The 21,248-nt window shown below is 33.8% G+C and overlaps 1 protein-coding gene and 1 long non-coding RNA gene across 2 annotated transcripts in view; one reads left to right on the top strand and one right to left on the bottom strand.

The window, feature by feature from the left end:
* LOC123658062 (lachesin-like) overlaps positions 1 to 21,248 on the top strand; it is a 90,895-nt gene that overhangs the window by 31,149 nt on the left and 38,498 nt on the right. Inside the window, exon 3 of the mRNA XM_045593544.1 lies at positions 21,059 to 21,244. Within this exon, the coding sequence (XP_045449500.1) occupies positions 21,059 to 21,244 (186 nt within the window). The remainder of the gene's footprint in view (positions 1 to 21,058; positions 21,245 to 21,248) is intronic.
* On the bottom strand, positions 12,055 to 13,242 carry LOC123657785. The gene is made up of 2 exons (XR_006743766.1): positions 12,898 to 13,242; positions 12,055 to 12,668 (listed from the first exon to the last, which is right to left on the bottom strand). It is a non-coding gene; the product is annotated as an uncharacterized LOC123657785 (long non-coding RNA).

The raw sequence follows: 21,248 nt of genomic DNA, 5'->3' as shown, positions 1-21,248 counted from the left end.
GTGTCTATCGTAGCAATGCCGGAGGTAGAAGCAGTCAAAACGCTCCGCGATCATCTTCAGCACACTGTTTGGGCTGCCCCTTACTCTACGCACAAAAGATGCGCATCGCTTACGCATGGTGATGTGAAAGCAGTCGGTTCTTGCATCTACAAAAATAACTGGGGCGCTGCAGCATCGGGGTAGCCCCAACAATATACTGAATACATTATTGTAGAAGACGCGGAGGTCACTGCATCTTTTTTTTGTATAGTCAGCCTACAAACTACGCGTATACAACGAGGTGCAGTATGCTCTAAAGAGGCTGTATATAAGCATAAGTATTATCATTTCGTTTTATTACGTCATTATTTTATATTTTATAGATATTTACTTTTATTGTTTTCTAATGTTTACACGGACATATCCATGCATACGGTACTATAGACCGTCTATAGATAGTTTCAGATCGTTGGCGTATAATTTAAATTTCGAATTATTGTAGCTGATGTCATTGTCTTTATTTCTTACTAACAAGTTGCTCACGCCTTCGCTCGTGTAGAAGTTGATAATATTTACATAGAGGGGCTAAAGTCGTGTATAGTAATGAAATTATAGCAATATAGGACACAACATAATTATACCTATTACCACACAAAGTTTTCGCAAACGTTTGAATACTTATTTATGATATACGCAATCAAGTGGCTAAAAATTTCATGCTTCTAAAATTTTTACTTCCAATATGACAGCGCATAACTCATAGTGGAGTAGGATGGTGGATTAAGCTCCAATATTTTTACTACGTAGAGAAAGAGGCCTATGCCCAGCAGTGGGATGTTACAAGCGTAAAAAAAGCCCTTTGGTTGTCTCTGTAAAATTATAAGCCCTGGACTTTTTTAATGATCTCCTAGTCGCGAAATCTATTTAGGCGTCTACTAAATATCTTTCTGTCAAATTTCAAGTTTGTTTTCCAAAAAGTGACTTTCGTACAAACCTGTGAGAGCCCTTACACCATATTAATCCGGCCCTATTGAAAAATCCGTTCTAAGCGGAGGTCTATTCTATAATCTAACTAAAAATTACCTCCCTGCTGAATTTAATCTTTATGCGTCCAGCACTTTTTGAGATTTCGTGATGAGTTAATGACAACGGTTTTATATAAATAAACAGCTTTGACACACACATACACACACACACACACATATACACATACACACGCACGCACGCACGCACGCACGGACATCTGTTCCTAAAGTAAGCAACTTAACGCTTGTGTTATAGGTAACAGCTGACTGACATGGTTTTTATTTCAATAAATATACGTATTGACAACCGTTCTGATGTAGTGGTGCGAGTAGTCGTCTGAAACACCAACGGTTTGTGGGTTCTATTCCTTCTTGGGATGCATATTTGTATTTGTACTAATATTGCCTTCGGTTTGCATGTCTGTCCTTGTGTGTCTCCCCACCGTGCTTCGGAGAGCACGTTAAGCCGTCGGTCCCGGTTGTTATCAAGTACACCTGATAGCGATCGTTACTCATAGTAGGGAATATATCCATTTTTCACATTGGAGCAGCGTGGTGGATTACGCTCCAATCCCTGTCCTACATGGAAAAAGAGGCCTATACCCAGCAGTGATACATTACAGGCTGAATACGATACATAGAAATAATAGATACACATATAAATAAATACAAATAATATACCTAGACTCAGGCGGGAATCGAACCCACAACCCTTAGTTATGTGTTATATTTACGGGAAGATTTAAAAGAGGAAATTTTATATAAAATGAAATACCCATGATCCGATTACTGTTTTGACGAGCAACAATGCTGCACTACTGTCGACTCTTCGCATTGATGACTGTTTCACTTTTGCATCGATAACTCAGTCAATACCTATCAATAAGATAAAAAGTACATGTTAATCGAATGAAAATTGTTTTACCTAATAGGTATTAAAATAGAACAACATTGCAATTGATGAAGCGAAATAAATGTCTTTCGTTGTTTTTTTACTGTTAAAAGAGTAATTATAAAAAGTCTACCATACATTTTTGTTATTTCTAATATAAATTAAAAAAAAAAAAACTTATCTTTAATACTTACATTTCTTAGAATTACCTTTTTCAAACTTTCTTCCGACCCTTTTTCTCTTTAATGTAAAGTTTTATTATTGCTTGAACATGGACATCCGTACTTTCTACCTGTGAAAGTCGAAGATCTCAACTAAAATTAGCAAAAATAGTTTATATAAGTTTAAATATTATTTAAATAACAACGAGAATTATATAAGTACTTTAACAACTTTGAATTGGTGTTCAATATAGTTTTTTTTAAATGTATATAATGGTTAGATGAAAAGAATAATTGTGTTTGCTCACAAACGAAAAAAAAAACCGACTTCAATTTCATCGACGAGTAATACAACGTAGATCGACGAAAAAATAGTCAAGTAAGTACGCGTTATCAAAGATTACTCAAAAAGTAGTTATCAGATCTTGATAAAATTTATATGTGACCACATGATAAACATCAGCTTTCGATTAAATTAAAAATTATCAAAACCGGTACACCCAGTAAAAAGTTATTGCAGATTTTCGAGAGTTTCCCTCGATTTCTCTGGGATCCCATCATCAGATCCTGGTTTCCTTATCACGGTACTAAACTAGGAATATCCCCTTTCCAACAAAAAAAGAATTATCAAAATCGGTACATCCAGTAGAAAGTTATGCGGTATAATACAACGTAGGTCGACGAAAAAAGCGTCAAGTAAAAACGCATTATTAGATATAACTCGAAAAGTAGTTGTTAGATCTCAAATAAATTGAAATGGGACCAATTGACACACACCACCTTTCGATTAAAAAAAATTGTCGAAATCGGCCCACCCGGTCAAAAGTTCTGATGTAACTACATAAAAAAAAAATTCAGTCGAATTGAGAACCTCGTCCTTTTTTGGAAGTCGGTTAAAAAACGTATGTGTTATTCACTTTTGTCTGTTTTCTTGGGACATATATCACATATGTTAATCATAAATTACCATTCTAAACTTGTAATTTTCGGTAGTAGTTTGTTGACACAAAATTGAAAGAAAACACATATAAAAACATTAACTATGTCATACATTATCTACCTATTTCGTTTAGCATTGTTAATTATAATGACTTGTTAAATATAAATTTTGAGTAAATAAAGGTATTTTTAGTAATATTAGCGTCAAAGTAACGTAAGTACCTACTTAAAATTACATAAAATAAGTAAATTAAATAAGAAATCACTGTCAGTGATAAGACCGCCTTTGCACTTTATTCAGTATGTTTTTTCTCTTCCTTTTAATGTTCATATTGTAGAACAAGAAGAAGAAACATGCTTTACTGTGCATAAAAGTTAGTAGTGTAAGTATGCAACAAAGTATAAATAAATAAATATGTATAATTTTCAAAAAATTATAATAATTTAACTAAAAGTTAATCAAAGTGAATTATAAACTCAATTACTATTTTTTTTTATTCTAATGTAAAAACAATTTTTCAATATAATTTATGATATGATAATTTTTAAACAATTATTAACATTTTTTTTACCTTCCTAGCATGAAATAAGAATATTCATATAGATAGTATGTTTTTGTTATTACATTGTTCATCATTATCATCATCATTACAGCCTATCACAGTCCACTGCTGGACATAGGCCTCCATAAGTTTACGCCAAAAATAGCGTGAACTCATGTGTTTTGCCCATAGTCACCACGCTGGGCAGGCGGGTTGGTGACCGCAGTGCTGGCTTTGTCGCACCGAAGACGCTGCTGCCCGTCTTCGGCCTGTGTATTTCAAAGCTAGCAGTTGAATGGTTATCCCACCACCGGTCGGCTTTTTAAGTTCCAATGTGGTAGTGGAACTGTGTTATCCCTTAGTCGCCTCTTACGACACCCACGGGAAGAGAGGGAGTGGCTACATTCTTTAGTACCGTAGCCATTACATTGTTGTTACAAACAATTTTTTATTTTATTTAATTTGTCTATATTTACTACAATTTGAAAATCATAATAATATACCTGTATTTCTTATTTATGTAATTTAGAAAAGTAAATGATAACTATGCAAAAAATTTTGTATACTATACTTAAGAAAATTGAATTATTTTTTTTCTATCATCACTATAACTGAGCCAACAAAGACACTGGTATTTAGAAAATATATTCAAACGTTTATGTCACAATTCGTAACCTACACCGACACAATACCATCTCCTCTGCGCCTAGGTTGCCTGAAGTAATCGCTTTTCAGCGATAAGGCCTCCCTTTGCACCTTTTGGTACCTACTTTGTTAAAATCAATCTGATATGTATTATTTCTGTTTTGGTGTACAATAAAGTCGCTAGTGACTATTAACATAGTCGGAACTGCAAAATCGCATTTTTTTATTTATTTCATAAAACGTTCCCAAATGACCAAGTCTATCATCAGCTGAAGAGAAATTTTTTATTTTATGCATAGTTTCTTGAATTACCTAATTTAAAAATGTCGGATATTACCTGGCTAGCTCGCTAACAATGTCAGATAATAACTCCCAACGTTGTTAGCGGTGCGCAGGAGCGCGTGAATGCGCACGATCTCCCACTTCAGACTATGTTAGCGGAATTAACTGATGTTGCTTTGACACTCGTTTTTAGGACATTTTATTGTTAATCCTTTACTTTATGACAACGTTCACAATATCTAGTAGATAAGCACGTATAATCGGACTAACTACTGGACGTTGTAAAGATAAACATAGTAATAGAATTAAAAATGCCGATGAAAACATTTCCAGCAAAGCAAAACCTAGTGAGAAACAGGTATTAATTTTGACTTATTATATTACTTTTACGATTTCTAACAATTAAGTTCATAGTTTAATACTATTGCAAATTTAATAATAGATAATAGAAATTACACGAGCCATTTACAGTAAGTAATATAAAATTGTAGGATGTACCTCATTCAACTTTGTTAACCGGTTTTTGAAAGGAGTTAAATGTCGTTAGTACCATATCCGACGTTGTTAATCGGTTTTTAACATGAGTTAAATGTCATTAGTACCACATCTGACGTTGTTTATCGGTTTATCGAATGGGTTCAATGTCGGTAGTACCATGTCCGACGTTTTTAACGTTTTTTTTTAAATTAATTAAATGTCGGATATATTACATTTGAAGTTCTTTAAGGTTATGCAAATGACTTAAAATGTCTTATACCAAATATAACACCCAAACATATAAAATAGTTAATTTTAACTGTTGTTTTTTTTTATTATTATTTCCTATTGAGTTTCTAATACCGAGAACTTTTCAAGATGAGTGAACTCAATTTTTTTTTATATATAGGTAACTAGATCACCCAACAAGCGTAAGGCTCACTTGGTGGTAAGCGATTACCGTAGCTTAAAGACGTCTGCAACCTACTCACTAACAGGAACACAAAACTGCTTGAAAGCAGCGTTATTTAGCTTTGACCTCTGTAAGGTCGAGGTACTACCCCAGTCGGGCTGCTCCATATTTTGAGCAGGATATTTCTTGCTGTGCCCTACCTCAATAAATACTAAGTATAGTCATAAAATTTTACTATTTCCATCCAGACCATAAAAAGTTATAGTGTGTAATGTTTTTAACTACAATATCTGCAGGTAAGCGCATCATCTCACTACATAATGGAAAAAATTTGAAGAACGAATTTCAGTTTTAGTAGATCAACGTGGCAAATATTAGCGCAAGAACTGAATTATAGATAAAGAGATGCCGAGAGGTGTGTGTGATGATGTCAAATCGTTTTCATTGATAGTATCATATTGTGTCAGCAAAAATTCAAAGAAACTATATTTAGAAGGTGTGGATAGTGCTTCTCGAATGTATAGCATATACACGGAATGGTTTGATTCTAAAAAAAAATATAGTGACAAAGCAAATAAATAGGAATATACTTAACGCAAATTTTAATAATGGCTTTCATAAGCCTAAAAAAAGATCTCTATGATACTTGTCACACATATACGAAAGTAAAGAATTACCTACAAATGAAAAGTTAACAGTAGATAAAGATGAAGCTAAGTCGAATGAAGAAGTATTAGCAGCTACTTTTGATTTTGAAAAAGTTTTGATAACACCACATATAAAGCAAGTAAGCGTGTTTTACTACCAAATGAAATTGTCTACCTTAAACTTTACGTTCTATAATTTGTCTAACAAAATAGCTACATGTTTTATGTGCCACGAAGCTATTGCTAAACGTTGTACAAATGAAGTTTTAGGTTGACTTTATCAATATATATATATATATATATATATAAGAAAACGCATATAGTCTAGGCAGAAATTTTGGTCCGACTATAAGCCCGGGTCAGAACAGGAACGGAAGGAAGGTTTTTTCTCTATACTTGCTTGCAGTAAAAGAATTTAGAGTCACGATTACTCACTGTTTCATGGAGAAGGGTCATACTCAAAATGAAGGGGATAGTGTGCATTCAACCATCGAGCGCGTAGTGAACGCAAGATGCTATATTATATACCAGAGGAATGGTGCTTCCTCGTTCGCTGGGCCAAAGCTGAAGGTGAACCTTATGAAGTTAAAGTGATGACAACTCCAGAAATATTGGATTTTAAGTCCTTGCTTTGAATTATATTAATTACACCGGACACATATGAAATATGTAACAGTTATGACACAGTTTTGACATAATTTAATATGAATATAATTTTAGGACGCATTCAAGTGACTAATCCCCAAAAGATATCACAATTTTTATTAGAATTCTATAATGTATCGGAAGGAATCTTCTTGGGTGAAGAAGACTGATTTTCATTGATTAATCTAAAACATATTATTACATTATCTATTACATATTTATATATATAGTCTTAGATTTAACCAAATCTTTGATTAATACCCAAGTGTCTTATTAAATCCAGATAATGATTATAGAAGATTTTGTGTTTTGTTTAGTAGATTTTAGTTATGCCACCAATTGTTGATTGTCAATAAGAAGATTGATTTGATTTAGTTAATCTGAATATTAGTTTAAAAAAAATAAAAGCTGTAATTATTTGCTGAGTTATTTTATCATTTCAGCCGATCACAGTCCACTGCTGGACATAGGCTTCCATAAGTTCACGCCAAAAATGGCGTGAACTCGTGTGTTTTGCCCATAGTCACCACGCTGGGCAGGGAGTTGGTGACCGCAGGCCTGGCTTTGTCGCACCGAAGACGCTGCTGCCCATCTTCGGCCTGTGTATTTCAAAGCCAGCAGTTGGATGGTTATCCCGCCATCGGTCGGCTTTGTTAGTTCCAAGGTAGTAGTGGAACTGTGTTATCCCTTAGTCGCCTCTTACGACACCCTCGGGAAGAGGGCTAGGGTGAGAGGGTGGTTGAGTTATTTAAGTCAAAAGAAACATTTTGTATTTATTTTGACGATTGCCTTTATTCAACAAACTTTTCTTTGTTATTTCTCAATAAATATATTCACTTTTTTAAATTTTTGGTGTTTGTTTTTTAGTAATATTTACATACGACATACATTTGTTATAAATACTAACAATGAACAATGACGTACATGGCATTTCCGACAAGCAATCATCAATTTCGTACAAGCAACAATGTCGGTTGTGGTACTTCTGACAAATCAGTATTAGTCTTAACCCGTTAAAAATGTAACAAGTGACTTTTCTCATATTAACACATTAAATACCGGCTAGTAATAATATTATCCAAAATATAAATAGCCTGTATAGCATTACTCTAAAATTTCATAATCCTGCTTAAAATGAGTAAATAGATACACGCCTTTTACACTTTGAATCGCTCTCCTGTAAAGTTGCTGTTTTTCACATCCGACGTTTTTAATAGTCATGGGCGAAGTGCATTGTTACTGTTACCGAAATACAATACCTTGTACTGTAAAAGAAAATTAAGCTATATAATCCACATCCACAGCCACATCTTATAAAAGAACTTGCCTTAGCTTTACGGGAATCTTTGACAAAATAAAAATAAAACATAAAAAGACACCTAAAATTTTTTTTATTATTAAAATGCACACTAAATCTCAAATTGAAATAAAAAATATAACTGAATTAAATAAACTGGTTGGTCGGTCTATACAGTACATACAGCGTTTAACCGATAGATGTGTAACGATTATTATATAATTAACTACCTGCGCTCGCGACTTCGTCCGCGTGAAATTTAACAAAAAATTTATTGTACAGTTCGTAGAGTTATAAAATAAATAATTTTATAAAAAAAAAGTAGCCTAAGCTACTCCTTATTATGTCAGCTATCTGCCAGTGAAAGTCACTTAAAAATCGGTTCAGCAATTTTAGAGATTAGCCGGAAAAAAACAAACAGATAGACAGACAGACAAAAATTGTAAAAAATGTTATTTATTTATTTATTTAACATTAACACCAACAAGACATACACTAACAAGAACAAAAAAGAATAAATTTTTACAATATTAAGTATAAGTGTTGCCTTAATTATAGGTGTTACACACAATTCGCAAAAAGAAAACAGACGCACAATATACAAATAAAGTTATATGTAACAAATTCATATCAAATTCAATCACAGAAAAAAATCGACTATAAAAATCATAAAAAATATAAAACAATTAAATTTAACATTAAAATTTATCACAAAATATTGAAAAATTTATAAGGAATTCCAAGGACATTAATTATTAATCACAATATTACTATTAATTAAATCAACATTCATTCACACACATAATAGATAATAACAATAAAAATCATCATCATACTTAATCATATAGCATAAAGGAACCACAATACAAACATCATAATCAAGAATCATTAAAATTATAAAAATTTAACAAATTGTACTTAAATTTAAAAAGATTGTCTGAAAAAATATCGATATCCGCTTTTGTGTTTTTTTGTTGATCACTGAGTTGATGCACGAAAACCATTCCGCTGAATTGATTTATAAACGGAGTTGTAACTCAACATTAACCTATTAATCGGAGAATATCGGCCCTGACGTGAGCGTGTACGTTTTTCCACGAAAGGTGTAAAAGCTGACGGTCTTATAGTTCTAGTTTGGGCACGAATATTTAATTGAGCTAGTAAGTTGGGACAGTCGATGGCGCCATTCATTAATTTGTGCAAGAATGTAAGATCGAGAAGTCGTCTCCGACCCGAAAGTGACTGGAGTTGAAAGTACTCAAGCTTATCCTCATAATGTCTAAGATCTTTAAGTACCCTATTTTCGTATGAGAGGTGCCAAATAAATGTTTTTTGGATTCTTTCTATTCTCTGCGAATAAACATTAAAGTGGGGATTCCAAACAACGCTGCAGTATTCCAAAATACTTCGTACCAAGGCCGAATAAATAATTATTTTAGTGTGAGAATCCCTGAATTGCTTACAATTACGCAAGAGGAAACCAAGTGCCTTAAAACTACTGCTGACAATGTTATCAACATGAATATTGAAACGGAGTTTACTATCAAGTGTAACTCCTAGATCACGTATGTAAGAGACTTCCGACAGTGCACTACTACCAATAAAATACGTTCTCGAGATTGATGTTTTTTTCCTAGAATATCTTATAACGCGACATTTATCAATGTTCAAAACCATCCCGTTATCACGACACCATAAAATCAAGCTATTCAAATCCGCTTGGAGTAATTCAGCATCAAAATCTGAGGTAACTTGTCGAAATATTTTAAGATCATCAGCAAACAGATAATATTTTGAATATTTAATGCAACTACTGACATCGTTGATGAATATGTTAAACAGCAAGGGCCCAAGATGTGAGCCCCGGGGTACTCCTGAAACAGCATAAAACGGGTCAGATGCATAACCATCAACGACGACCGTAGAAGATCGCATAGTAAGATATGACTTTAGCCAATCCAGCAATGGACCCGCCACACCTATCACCTCAAGCTTTTTGATCAAGATACCGTGATTAACTTTGTCAAAGGCCTTACTGAAGTCTGTATAAATTGTGTCAACGGAATTACCACTATCAAGAATTTCAGTAATGTCTTCAACAAAGGAAACGAGATTAGTGACCGTCGATCGAGCTTTCACAAACCCATGCTGTTCTAGAGCCACGAATTGCTTAAAGTGCCATGAAACAACGGGATAAATAAGCAACTCAAATACTTTTGCAAAAACCGAAACAATGGAAATGGGTCGATAGTTTTTGGCTTCTTCTCTATCACCTGCTTTAAATAAGGGCAGCACAAGAGCCTCTTTCCACAATGTTGGATATGTACCAGTAGCAAGAGATTTATTAAAAATTAATGTAAGTGGTAAAGCCAGTGAACCAGCGCAGTTCCGGACAAACACCGATGGAACGCCATCTGCACCTGGGCCTTTATTTATGTCAAGAATTTTTAAAACATTGTAAACTTGATCCACTGTAAAGCTTATGTTGTCAAGGTACAAATTACTACTTGGAATCGCAAGATTATACTCATTATTAATGTAAGGATGGACTGTGTTAACGTGGAATGCGTGGCGGGGTTCGGCGGACATGCATTCGTATTTGGCGAATTAAATATTGTCAAATATAAAACACCGAAGACCAAAATTAGGTACCGACCATTAAAAAATATAGATACGGAACAGTTGGCAACCAAAACAGATCTAATTGATTGGAAAAGAGTCTTGGAGTTTGATGATATAAATACCATGGTGGCTGTGTTCACCGCGGATATGCTATGGGTATTTGACGAGGTCGCTCCATATAAGACCGCTTCGTTCAAAGAAAATTATTATCCTTGGATTACTTATAACATTAAATTGCTGATGCGTCGTAGGGATGAGGCTCACAGTAGGGCAAGGCAGTCAAACTCGGATGTACATATAGATTACTATAAAAATCTAAAATCAGAGGTTGCACAAGCTATATCTAGAGAAAAGTCTGCTTATTTTAATTTTCATATTAATTCTAATTTTAAAAACTCTAAAGTATTATGGAAACATCTAAAAAAAGTAATTAATATAAAGCAGAAATATAATCATGGTGTGCCTGAACATCTTAAAGACCCTCAAATAATTAACACAAATTTTCTCGATGTGCCGGGCGTGAACTGTGTCCCAATTGAAACTATTAATTTTTATGAGTCTCGTAAAGGCTGTTCAGTGGAATTTAGTTTACAGCCTGCGAGTGAATTAGAAATTTCAAAAATAATTCACTCCTTAAAGTCAAATGCAACTGGCATTGACGAGATCTCTCTGGATATGGTATTGTTAACGTTACCTAGTACGTTGACCACCATAACCGGAATTGTTAATAAATCGATTTTAACAAATACATTTCCTGAGATGTGGCAGATAGCTTTGGTGAGACCGATCCCCAAAAAGGAAAACGTAAATGAAATTAAAGATCTACGACCTGTTAGTATACTGCCTTGTATATCAAAAGTTTTAGAGAGGATTGTATGTAATCAATTAACAAAATTTTTAGACACTAATAAAATTTTACCAGAGAAGCAATCTGGTTTTAGGAAATATCACAGCACGACTACGGCGTTGCTGGATGTTGTAGACAATATATTGTGCGCTCAGGACGTTGGAGAAGGCACAATTCTTGTACTGCTGGATTTTTCTCGAGCGTTTGATACAATCAACAGGCAACTGTTTCTGGCTAAATTAAAATACTACGCATTTAACGCTAAAACTGTAAAATGGTTCGCTAGTTACCTACAACATAGGAAACAGATAGTTGAAATCATCAATGATGATGGGTCCAGAAACCGATCGGACTGTTGTTCGGTAAGTAGAGGCGTACCACAAGGATCGATCTTAGGACCCATAATTTTTGCGCTGTACTGTGCCGACATAATAACTCATATCAAAAATTGTAAATATCACATATATGCTGACGATATACAGATGTACATTTCGTTTAATCAATCAGAAGCTAGTGTGGCTATACAGAAGTTAAATGACGATCTCGGCCGCATCTCCAAGTGGTCAGAAGATCATGGTCTTGCGTTGAATCCGGGAAAAACGAAATATATGATACTAGGCACAAAAAATCAAATACAAAAAATCAGTAGTTTAAATCCATTTATTCACATAAGGGGTGAAAGGATTGAAAGAGTGACAGAGGTGCGTAATTTAGGCTTAGTGATTGATGAGGGGTTAAGGTTTGAAAGACATACCATGAATACAGCTCGTAATTGTTTTTATAGGTTAAAAGTCTTGTATCAGATAAGAAACGTTCTCAGTAAGGATATGCGAGTGAAGTTGTGTGAAACGCTGGTTCTTTCAAAATTCAACTATGCTGATATTGTAATTGAACCTAGGCTACTTGCACGTACAAAAAAACTTATACAACGGGTACAAAATGCATGCATGCGGTACTGTTTTAATATACCACGTTGCGCGCATATTTCTCCTTATATTAATGATGCACGAATGATTAGGATGGAACATCGTAGGCAATTGCATCTTGCGACCTTACTATTCGACGTGATCCAAAGTAAAGCCCCTGTGTACTTGTACGATAAATTAACCTGGGCAAAGGAATGTAACAGGAATTACCCTACACGAGCATCGTCTTACATGCTCAATATACCCATGCATCGATCTGCAGCGTTCCATGGTAGTTTCCGCTATGCAGCGACGAAGTGTTGGAACAACTTGCCGCCTCCGATTCGGATCCTGAAAACCAAGAATACTTTTCGTTACAAATACAAAATGCATTTATATAATTTACAACTTCAATCGTCACAGACCATCTAGAAAGTAGAATAAGGAATAGGAATGTATAGTCATTTTTAAATTTGTGTATAGGTACGTTAATATAATTACTAATAATATATGATTATTTTTTTTTAATTCATTGTGCATATTTGTAAAACAAGGCAAATACATAAGAAATTCTCAGTACCTAATTGAACTGACTTCGTCGCGGGCGGTAGGTTGGTTCAGCACGTGCTTCGGTGACAGCCTCGTCGACGTTGACGTCATTTGTTTTTATTTTATGTATGCCATCGTCTCTTTTTTTTTTTTTATAGCCTGTAAATGCAGGGTTGTGTAAGATAAATTAGGCACGGGAACGATTTTAAAGAAATATGATCTTACCTTAATAAATAGCCTCATTCGTAGCTTTGCTCCTTTTATATATTATACGAGTATAATGGAAGCGTGCGTCGTCGGGCTTACGTCTTCCCATGTCCGGCGCGTGCGGTGGTCTGAGCTTACCTGCATTCCGTGCACCCGACGACGTAACATCACATAATTTCACTACTATTTATTTATTTATGCAAAATATATCTTCTCTGTTGTTACTTATTTATTTATTTTGCTCCATTTTACATGTTTATTTATAATATTTGTTATATACATGTACGGATATGTATATGTGTGTATGTGTATTATATGTTTATGTGTGTGTGTATGTGTATGTATGTGTGTGTGGTGTATGTATGCGTATATAATTATATTGCTAGAAGAAAGGAATGATACTTGTCGCGCTAGTCAAAACAGGGGTATCACTGAAAATCAGCGTTGGTTTTTGTTTTTTATGAAAGCCAACACCAAGCTGAGTGATATACCTTTTTGGGGCACAGCACTTAGCCGCAGGCGGTATTATTTGGTCATATAATCACACATTTTCACATTTCTTGTTTATTCGTCTTTTTTTTTCATAACTTCTTTGGAATTTTTTATGTACATTTTTTTTTACTTTTTTTTTTTTTGATGTTATAGTTTTTTGTAGTCTATATTACTGGTCATGTAAATTTCTTTTTTCTATATGTACTTAGTTATTGATTAATTATTATTATGTCTATTTAAGTGTGTCTTTTTTTGTGTAAAAACTGTCTGCGTTTTTGAGTGATGCTCCGAATAAACGTGTTTCTTTCTTTCTTTCTTTCTTTCTATTATTACTATTGCCATGACCAACAGCATCATTTTTACCTTTTCCGACATATACTGATGAAAAATGGTCAGCAAGAATATTACAGATGTGCGTCCCATCGGCAGTAAATCCATCACTACCCCTTAGTCTCGAAGGATAAGAGCTTCTGCCTTTCTTTTGCTTTATGAATGACCAAATTAACTTTGGATTAGACTTTAAAGAAAGCTCGAGTCGTTCTATATATTTATAATAAGAGAGCTTTAGCAATCTGTCGCACCTTTTCTTTAACAGTTCAAAAGCAAGTTTATCACGAGGATTGTCGTATTTGCGAACCCTTATCCTATATTTATATTTTTCCTTAATGCACTTAATAAGACTCGATGAAAACCAAATAGGGTACTTTTGACTGCGAGGTTTCCTGATGGGAACATATGTACGTATTAATTCACGAACCCGGTCATAGAATAATGTTACCATCGCATCAACACAAGGGCAATGACTCAAAATCTCCCTCCAGTCAATTCCATCAAGACACCTTATTATATTTCCATAATCAGCCTTGTGAAAACAAAATTTTGCAAACGCGGAATTAGGGACTAGTGAACCTGTATCAACAAAATTAATGGAAAAAACCAGTGGTGGGTGAAAAGGATCAATACACGACAGAGCGTCAGGACATGCGAGAACATCTTCAATTTCAATATTTGACAAAATGAGATCAAGAATATTATTTTTAATGTTCTTTATGTGGTTAAACTGGTACATGTCATTGTATGAGAGGAAATCAGTTAATAGATTTTGTAAATAGCTGTTGGAGAGCTCAGCACGAAGACTATGCCCATGTGATCCCCGCGACCATGTAATACTACTCATATTGAAATCGCCGGCAATAAGTACGCTATCATTGAGCGACTCCAATACTCGACAGGAATTATCAATGAAATTTTTAAAGATATGTTTTTGTACCGGTGGGGGGATATAAACAGCACATATATAAAGCCTTTTACGCTTTCCATTTATATCGCTTACAGTCATGCAAACCCAAAGATCCTCACACTCAGATTCAAAATTTAAAAACCTTGCAGACTCAAATTGCTTAGACACTGCTATGAGCACACCTCCGCCGTTACTCGAGGCGTGAAATCCGCTACTCTCCCGATCACGTCGGTAAACAATATATCGATCATCAAAAATCTCAGAATCGAAGACGCCCGCATTCAACCACGTTTCGGTCATTATTACAATATCATAAGAGTTACAAACCACATTATTAAATAAATCAATTGTCTTTGTCCTTAAACCACGAACATTTTGGTAGTAAATAGAAATATTATTTTGTAATGGGCCCAATAGTAATAACGTTAACAAAATTTAGCGCTAGTCTATGACAAATTATTTAGTGTCATGATTCCGTATATGTACGTAGTTTGATCCGTCAGATTTTCGGGCAAAAATCTTTCCATCACGAATCCATACAAACTGGAAACCTAACTTCCTTAGCCTTACGACGAGTTGCAGCATGAAGAATTTTCGCTTCAGGCGTGAGATTTTCCACAACATATATCGGAGTTTTCTTATCACTTGCAATTCCCAAATGACCAGTAGTAAGCTTATCACTACTATTATTTTTGTTATATTTAATAGTTGCTGCTAGGAACTCGTCACGCAGCCTAGGACTACTAAACTTCACCAATATTGATCTCGGACGAGGACTCTTGGTATTCATCTTCGCAGTTCTTGCACAAAAGTGAATATTTTCTTTGCACAAAAGTGAGTTATTTTGGTATATATACCGTGTATATATCCAAAGCCATTTATAGGCGTCACAAAATAATAGATCCGTTTGGACGTATGTCATCGGGACGTAAATAGCGAAGTACATAAGTAGTCGATTTATCGTGAGTATCGAATACAACTCTGTATTCGATACTCATGATAAATCGATTCATGAGTATTAAGTATTTTATTAGTAATCGATTCATCAATCGATGTATGAGTATTTGGTCGATTTGATTATGTAATGTAAAGTGCATTTGATTAAAATTTTGTTTCGAAAATTTAACTTAAACTTTAATATTATAGGAAATTTGAAATAATACAATGGTACAAAAGGTCAATTTGTCTTTATTTTATATTTTTATATTGTTTTCTATTATTTACACGAATTTTAATCATTATAATGAAATTATTTTTTCGGATATTATCGCGGTTTATTAGCCAAATCAAAATTTTATTTACGACTTTGAGCGCCAAGCTCTTTTTTTCAGTAAAGATCACGACACAACATTTATTTACGATTAAAATCGAATGAAGCTGGTTAAATTCAATAATTAATTAGTTACAGCACTAGTTTAAAAAAAAAAAGACTTAGACCGTAACTGTTTTTGAGACATTTCGTAATAATGAGAAATTGCATGCTATAAAGTAAGCGAAAAGAATACTCCCAATATATTCTATCATATTATTTAACGCGCCAAAATATTTACGTATGTTTTAAAAACACTTTATGTTAATAATAATTCTTTTATAGTTTCTTACAGTTTCGTACTAATTTACGTTCTAGGGTATTTGTCAAATGTCCAAACGGGCCTCTTGTTTTGTAACGACTATAGTAAAAAGCGGTTATTTTAATGTTACAAACAGACATTCCAAGTTCATTTATTTGATTAGATAAATAAATAAACTATTTATTATTATGATTAACTGAGGAAGGGCACAGCTGGAATTTCCTGCTCAAAATATGGAGCAGCCCGACTGGGGTAGTACCTGGACCTTACAGAAGATCACAGCAAAATAATACTGTTTTCAAGCAGTATTGTGTTCCTGTTGGTGAGTAAGGTGACCAGAGCTGATGGGGGGATTGGGGATTGGGTCGGTAACGCACTTGCGATGCTTCTGGTGTTGCAGACGTCTATAAGCTACGGTAATCGCTTACCATCAGGTGAGCCGTACGCTTGTTTGCCGACCTAGTGACATAAAAAAAAATACTGTGATAGTAGTATGACGTACTTCAACATTAAGCCATTCTTCATATTGACAGTCAGTCATAATATTTGACAAATTTTATAGAGTATTATTTTAACGTTTATTATTTTAACATTTAATAGTGACTTAACAATTTTACTGTAATATTTTAAACCGAAACTCTGAAAATCATGTAGTCTGTTTATTCTATCTAGATACTCTTCGCTTATAAAATCCTGACTGTTGAGATAAAAGCTAGTAAACTATAAATACCTAACAAACCGTAGTAAAATTTTAGTATGCAGAATGTAGTATTTTAATTTTATTTGTTTTTTACTATATTTTTTACAACTTAAGCCTTTCGGGATTATAGTTGTTTTTGTGCTCAAAAATTGTCATATTTAATAAATCAATTGAAAAGTATTTGGTTATTTCATATCTATATGGGCGGTAGGTAAGTACTTACTCGCGGTAAACGCGGGTTTGAGGCAATTCCGGGATAAAAAGTTGCCTATTTATTGCACAACCTCTTCTATCTTCCAGTGAAAGTCCCACAAAAATTGGTTTAGCTGTTCCGACGATTGGACCAAAAAAAAACAGAAAGACAGACAATAGACAATATTCGTATTTAACTAGTTATTTTATATTTCTATCGTTCATATACCACAAGTCGTATACACTGAATATAACTTTTAAAAGTTTTTCTCCGTGTTCAATTTTTAAAAGAACAAATTTTATCCAAAAACATTGCAACTTTCAATTTAGTACTCCTGAGTTTCTATCAAGACGTTAAACTTTCATCTAAACTAAACAATACGTAATCAAAATTTTAATTTTCTTCTGCAAGGAATAAACTTTATTGCGTGTCACGTTAATTGCAAGCTTTTTCACCGGGACAGAGTCATAAACTTATTAATGTGGTGTAATTAATCTCTCTCATGGCACAATTTAATGTCTTCTTCGTAATGACGTTCTTCTATAAAATAAATAGAAATTATGATAGGAAAATAACTTTTACGTGAGAAATAGAAACAAATGTTAAATAATATGAAAAAAGGCTTAAATATTGCAACAATATCTCGTAATGTGCAAATATAAAATAAAATAACAAATTGTGATGAATTTTACTATCAGTATATTTATGAGACAAAATTTTAAATGTTATTTCATGTAAAAATAATTGGATTACGGCATTTGGAATAAAAAGTATAAAGTCTAGCCCCTTGCGTCGTAGAATGAACTACAATCTAGAATATTAGTAGTATCAAATATATGTAGAAATGTGAGTAACCATTCCTATTCGCTGTGCAATGCTGATCTGGAAAAAGTTAGCTTAAGTTAATTACTTTAACATACACATCGATAATATGATTTCTAAGGCTTACAAAATATACATATGACTTCGTTATGAGATCTGCTTTAGAGTTTAGAAAGTCTTCCGCTTTTATTTACTTGTACTAGTCAGTTATTAGGCCGCAGCTGGGGTAGCGATATGGAACTCGCTTTACGAAAAGCAATAAATCTATTAAAAAAATATCTTGCGGCGAATTCACTTGTGTTGTTGAATTATTGTAAACGTATATCATATTCAGAGCTGTTTGGTAAATATAGGCTTAGTCAGCAGGATCTGTTATATATTCTGCAGGGCTATGTTGCTTTTTGACATTTGTCATAATAAAAATGAATGTGTAGATTTGTTCAATAAAATAAATTATTGTGCATCGTTACGAGTCCACACACATCTATCACGCGTTAAGCCTTTATAGACATCAGACTTGTCTTCATTCATACCTATAAACAGGTTTCACGCATATTGTAACCGTCTTTTAATTTGTATATGTATGTAACCATTGGATTTGTAATGACGTAATTCTAATTACCTACGTAGTGTTTTTAGATTTAAGTTAAATTACTATCTCAATGCTGGGCATAGGCCTATTTCTCCATGTAGGAGAAGGATTGGAGCCTTATCCACCACGCTGCTCCACTGCGGATTTGCGGATATGTTCCCTACTGTGAGTATTGATTGCTATCAGGTATTTATAATAACAACCGGGACTGACGGCTTAACGTGCTCTCCGGGGCACGAAAGACCGATGAACCTAAAAAGATATTTTCTTTTCTTTGAATTTATGGAGAAAAAAAATATAGTAACTGCGACATAATGGCTCATAAGATGGAGTTTTCTTTCTAAATATCAAACAGTCTGACAAATTACGATACTAGAGGTAGTTGAATCCGTGTCGAATGTTTTGTTAATTTCTAAGTTATTTCTTTAATTAAGCTACTTTAAAATATTTCCAATAAAAAGTAAAATGACTACAATCGATTTCAATGCATGTTTTAATTTTCTATTAACTATAAACAGCAAGTGTTACAACACAGTGTTTCATTAACATAATACTTTTTTAAGCAACAAGCTCTATGCAAAAGTAACAACAGCTCAGTAGCTTCCTCGATGTAATACTTTAAACCCGGCAAGAGAAGATATAAAAGCATTCTGTTGAAACTGAATCCACCTTCTTTCAACTAATGAAAGCAGTAAGTTTGGTGATCTTTAGCAATACAATTTTGCATTATGAATGAACCAAATATAGAGGTTTAAGAAAATATTATTTCATACATGGTCCATATATTTATAGTATATTAAGTTGTTCTTTGAGTTACTTATTTTTTATTGATAAAACAAATTATCGTTAATTAAACGTTACTGAAACTTACTTATTCACGAGAGCGAATAGACGAAATTTTAATTATTTTTCCAACAATTAAATGTTATTATTTTAACAATAACAAAAACTGCAACAAAAACTTGAATAGTAAACAAATTCATTTTTACAACCTGAAGTCAAATGACGCCGTTAAGTAAAATAATACTTTAAGCGAAGCAACAAAATAATGACTTTGTCGTGACAATATACAAACAGAACCCGTTCATAATAACGTTCACGAGAACACTGCTAGAAATGTGTGCTTCAACGCTAGTCTGAAATAATTTCCGCAAACAATGAAATTGTTACTAATTTATTTTCCAACCGCAACAAAGGGAGATGTCACATGAAAAATACGTGGAGGCGGCTGGATGAGACGCCATACATTCCTTGGTAGAAACACGGTACAATTTTATATGTCACACCCTCACTTTTACTGCTCGCCATCGCTATAGAGTTGAAGTCATATTACGTTTTGCCTCTTACATTGAACAATACAAACGATTTAAAACTTGGAGAAGCACCGAGAAAATTGCGAGCAATTTATGACATTAATCCCAGACATTAAATGAAATTTCACGCTCGTATGCAATCCCGGGCGGTTTGTTTTGCCGACACTGATTCTAATCACATCCTTAAATTAGAATCAGAACAACAACAAAGGAACTAATTGCTTCAATTAAAAAAGTTCTTAGAATAGAAATTACTTCTTTCTTCTTAAGAATTGCATATAAGCACATGGTTTATATTGTTCTGAACAAGACATTGTCACATTAAAATTGTCTTGAAATACGGTTTCTTAAATACGGTGTTTCGACGGAATACACAGGAAACATTCGATTTAGTGAAATTTTAAGACATTTATTTCCGCAAACTGATAATGAAGCAGCGTGATGAATAAACTACGAACACTTTTTTCTTAACATTTTAAAAGACCACTGTGCAGCGATTAATAACACCAATTTCCTTTTTTCACTTCTATAAGCGTCGCAATGAAATAAACTCAAACAACCCGTATCATACTGGTGAATAAATTATTTACCTGTCTATGACTCATAAAACTAGAACGGTTGACAATATAATGGTAATATGTACATTGTACATCACTGCGTGTAAACGTTTCAGTGATTTTGTTAAAAAACAATTATCCGTAAGACTGCACGGCAGAATTAAAAACTTCATTAGCAATCGCAATCAATTTATAATATAATAATAATTATAAAATTGATAATGAACATTATTATGTATTAATTGAATATACTAAAACAGCGACACAACAGCGGAGAGCATTTGATTGTATCTTTCTCGCTCGGTACACTCGGCGGTCCTGAGTTCACGCGATCGAGATTTCACTTCAGAGCGTGACGGATCAGTCTAACTTACTACCTACGAAAAAATGTGTGTGCGATGCGCCAAAAAAAGTTTTCACTTCAATAATTTGTTTAACGGTTACTAGGTCACTACAGTTAAATAATCTACTAGTACCAGTGAATTTAGCATCATTTTGATTCCAGGTAGCGTGGATTAAATCGGATTCCAAAGCAATCCTTGCAATTCACACAAACATGGTGGCATTAAATCCTCGACTGTCTGTCACTTACAATAACCACAACACTTGGAAGCTACGCGTCAGTAACGTCCAAGCAAATGACTCCGGCACTTATATGTGTCAAGTCAATACTGATCCGATGAAGAGTCAGGTAA

This window comes from Melitaea cinxia, chromosome 11 (genome assembly GCF_905220565.1).
Source record: "Melitaea cinxia chromosome 11, ilMelCinx1.1, whole genome shotgun sequence".
Classification (NCBI taxonomy): Eukaryota; Metazoa; Arthropoda; class Insecta; order Lepidoptera; family Nymphalidae; genus Melitaea; species Melitaea cinxia.
This window is presented reverse-complemented; position numbering and strand designations above follow the sequence as displayed.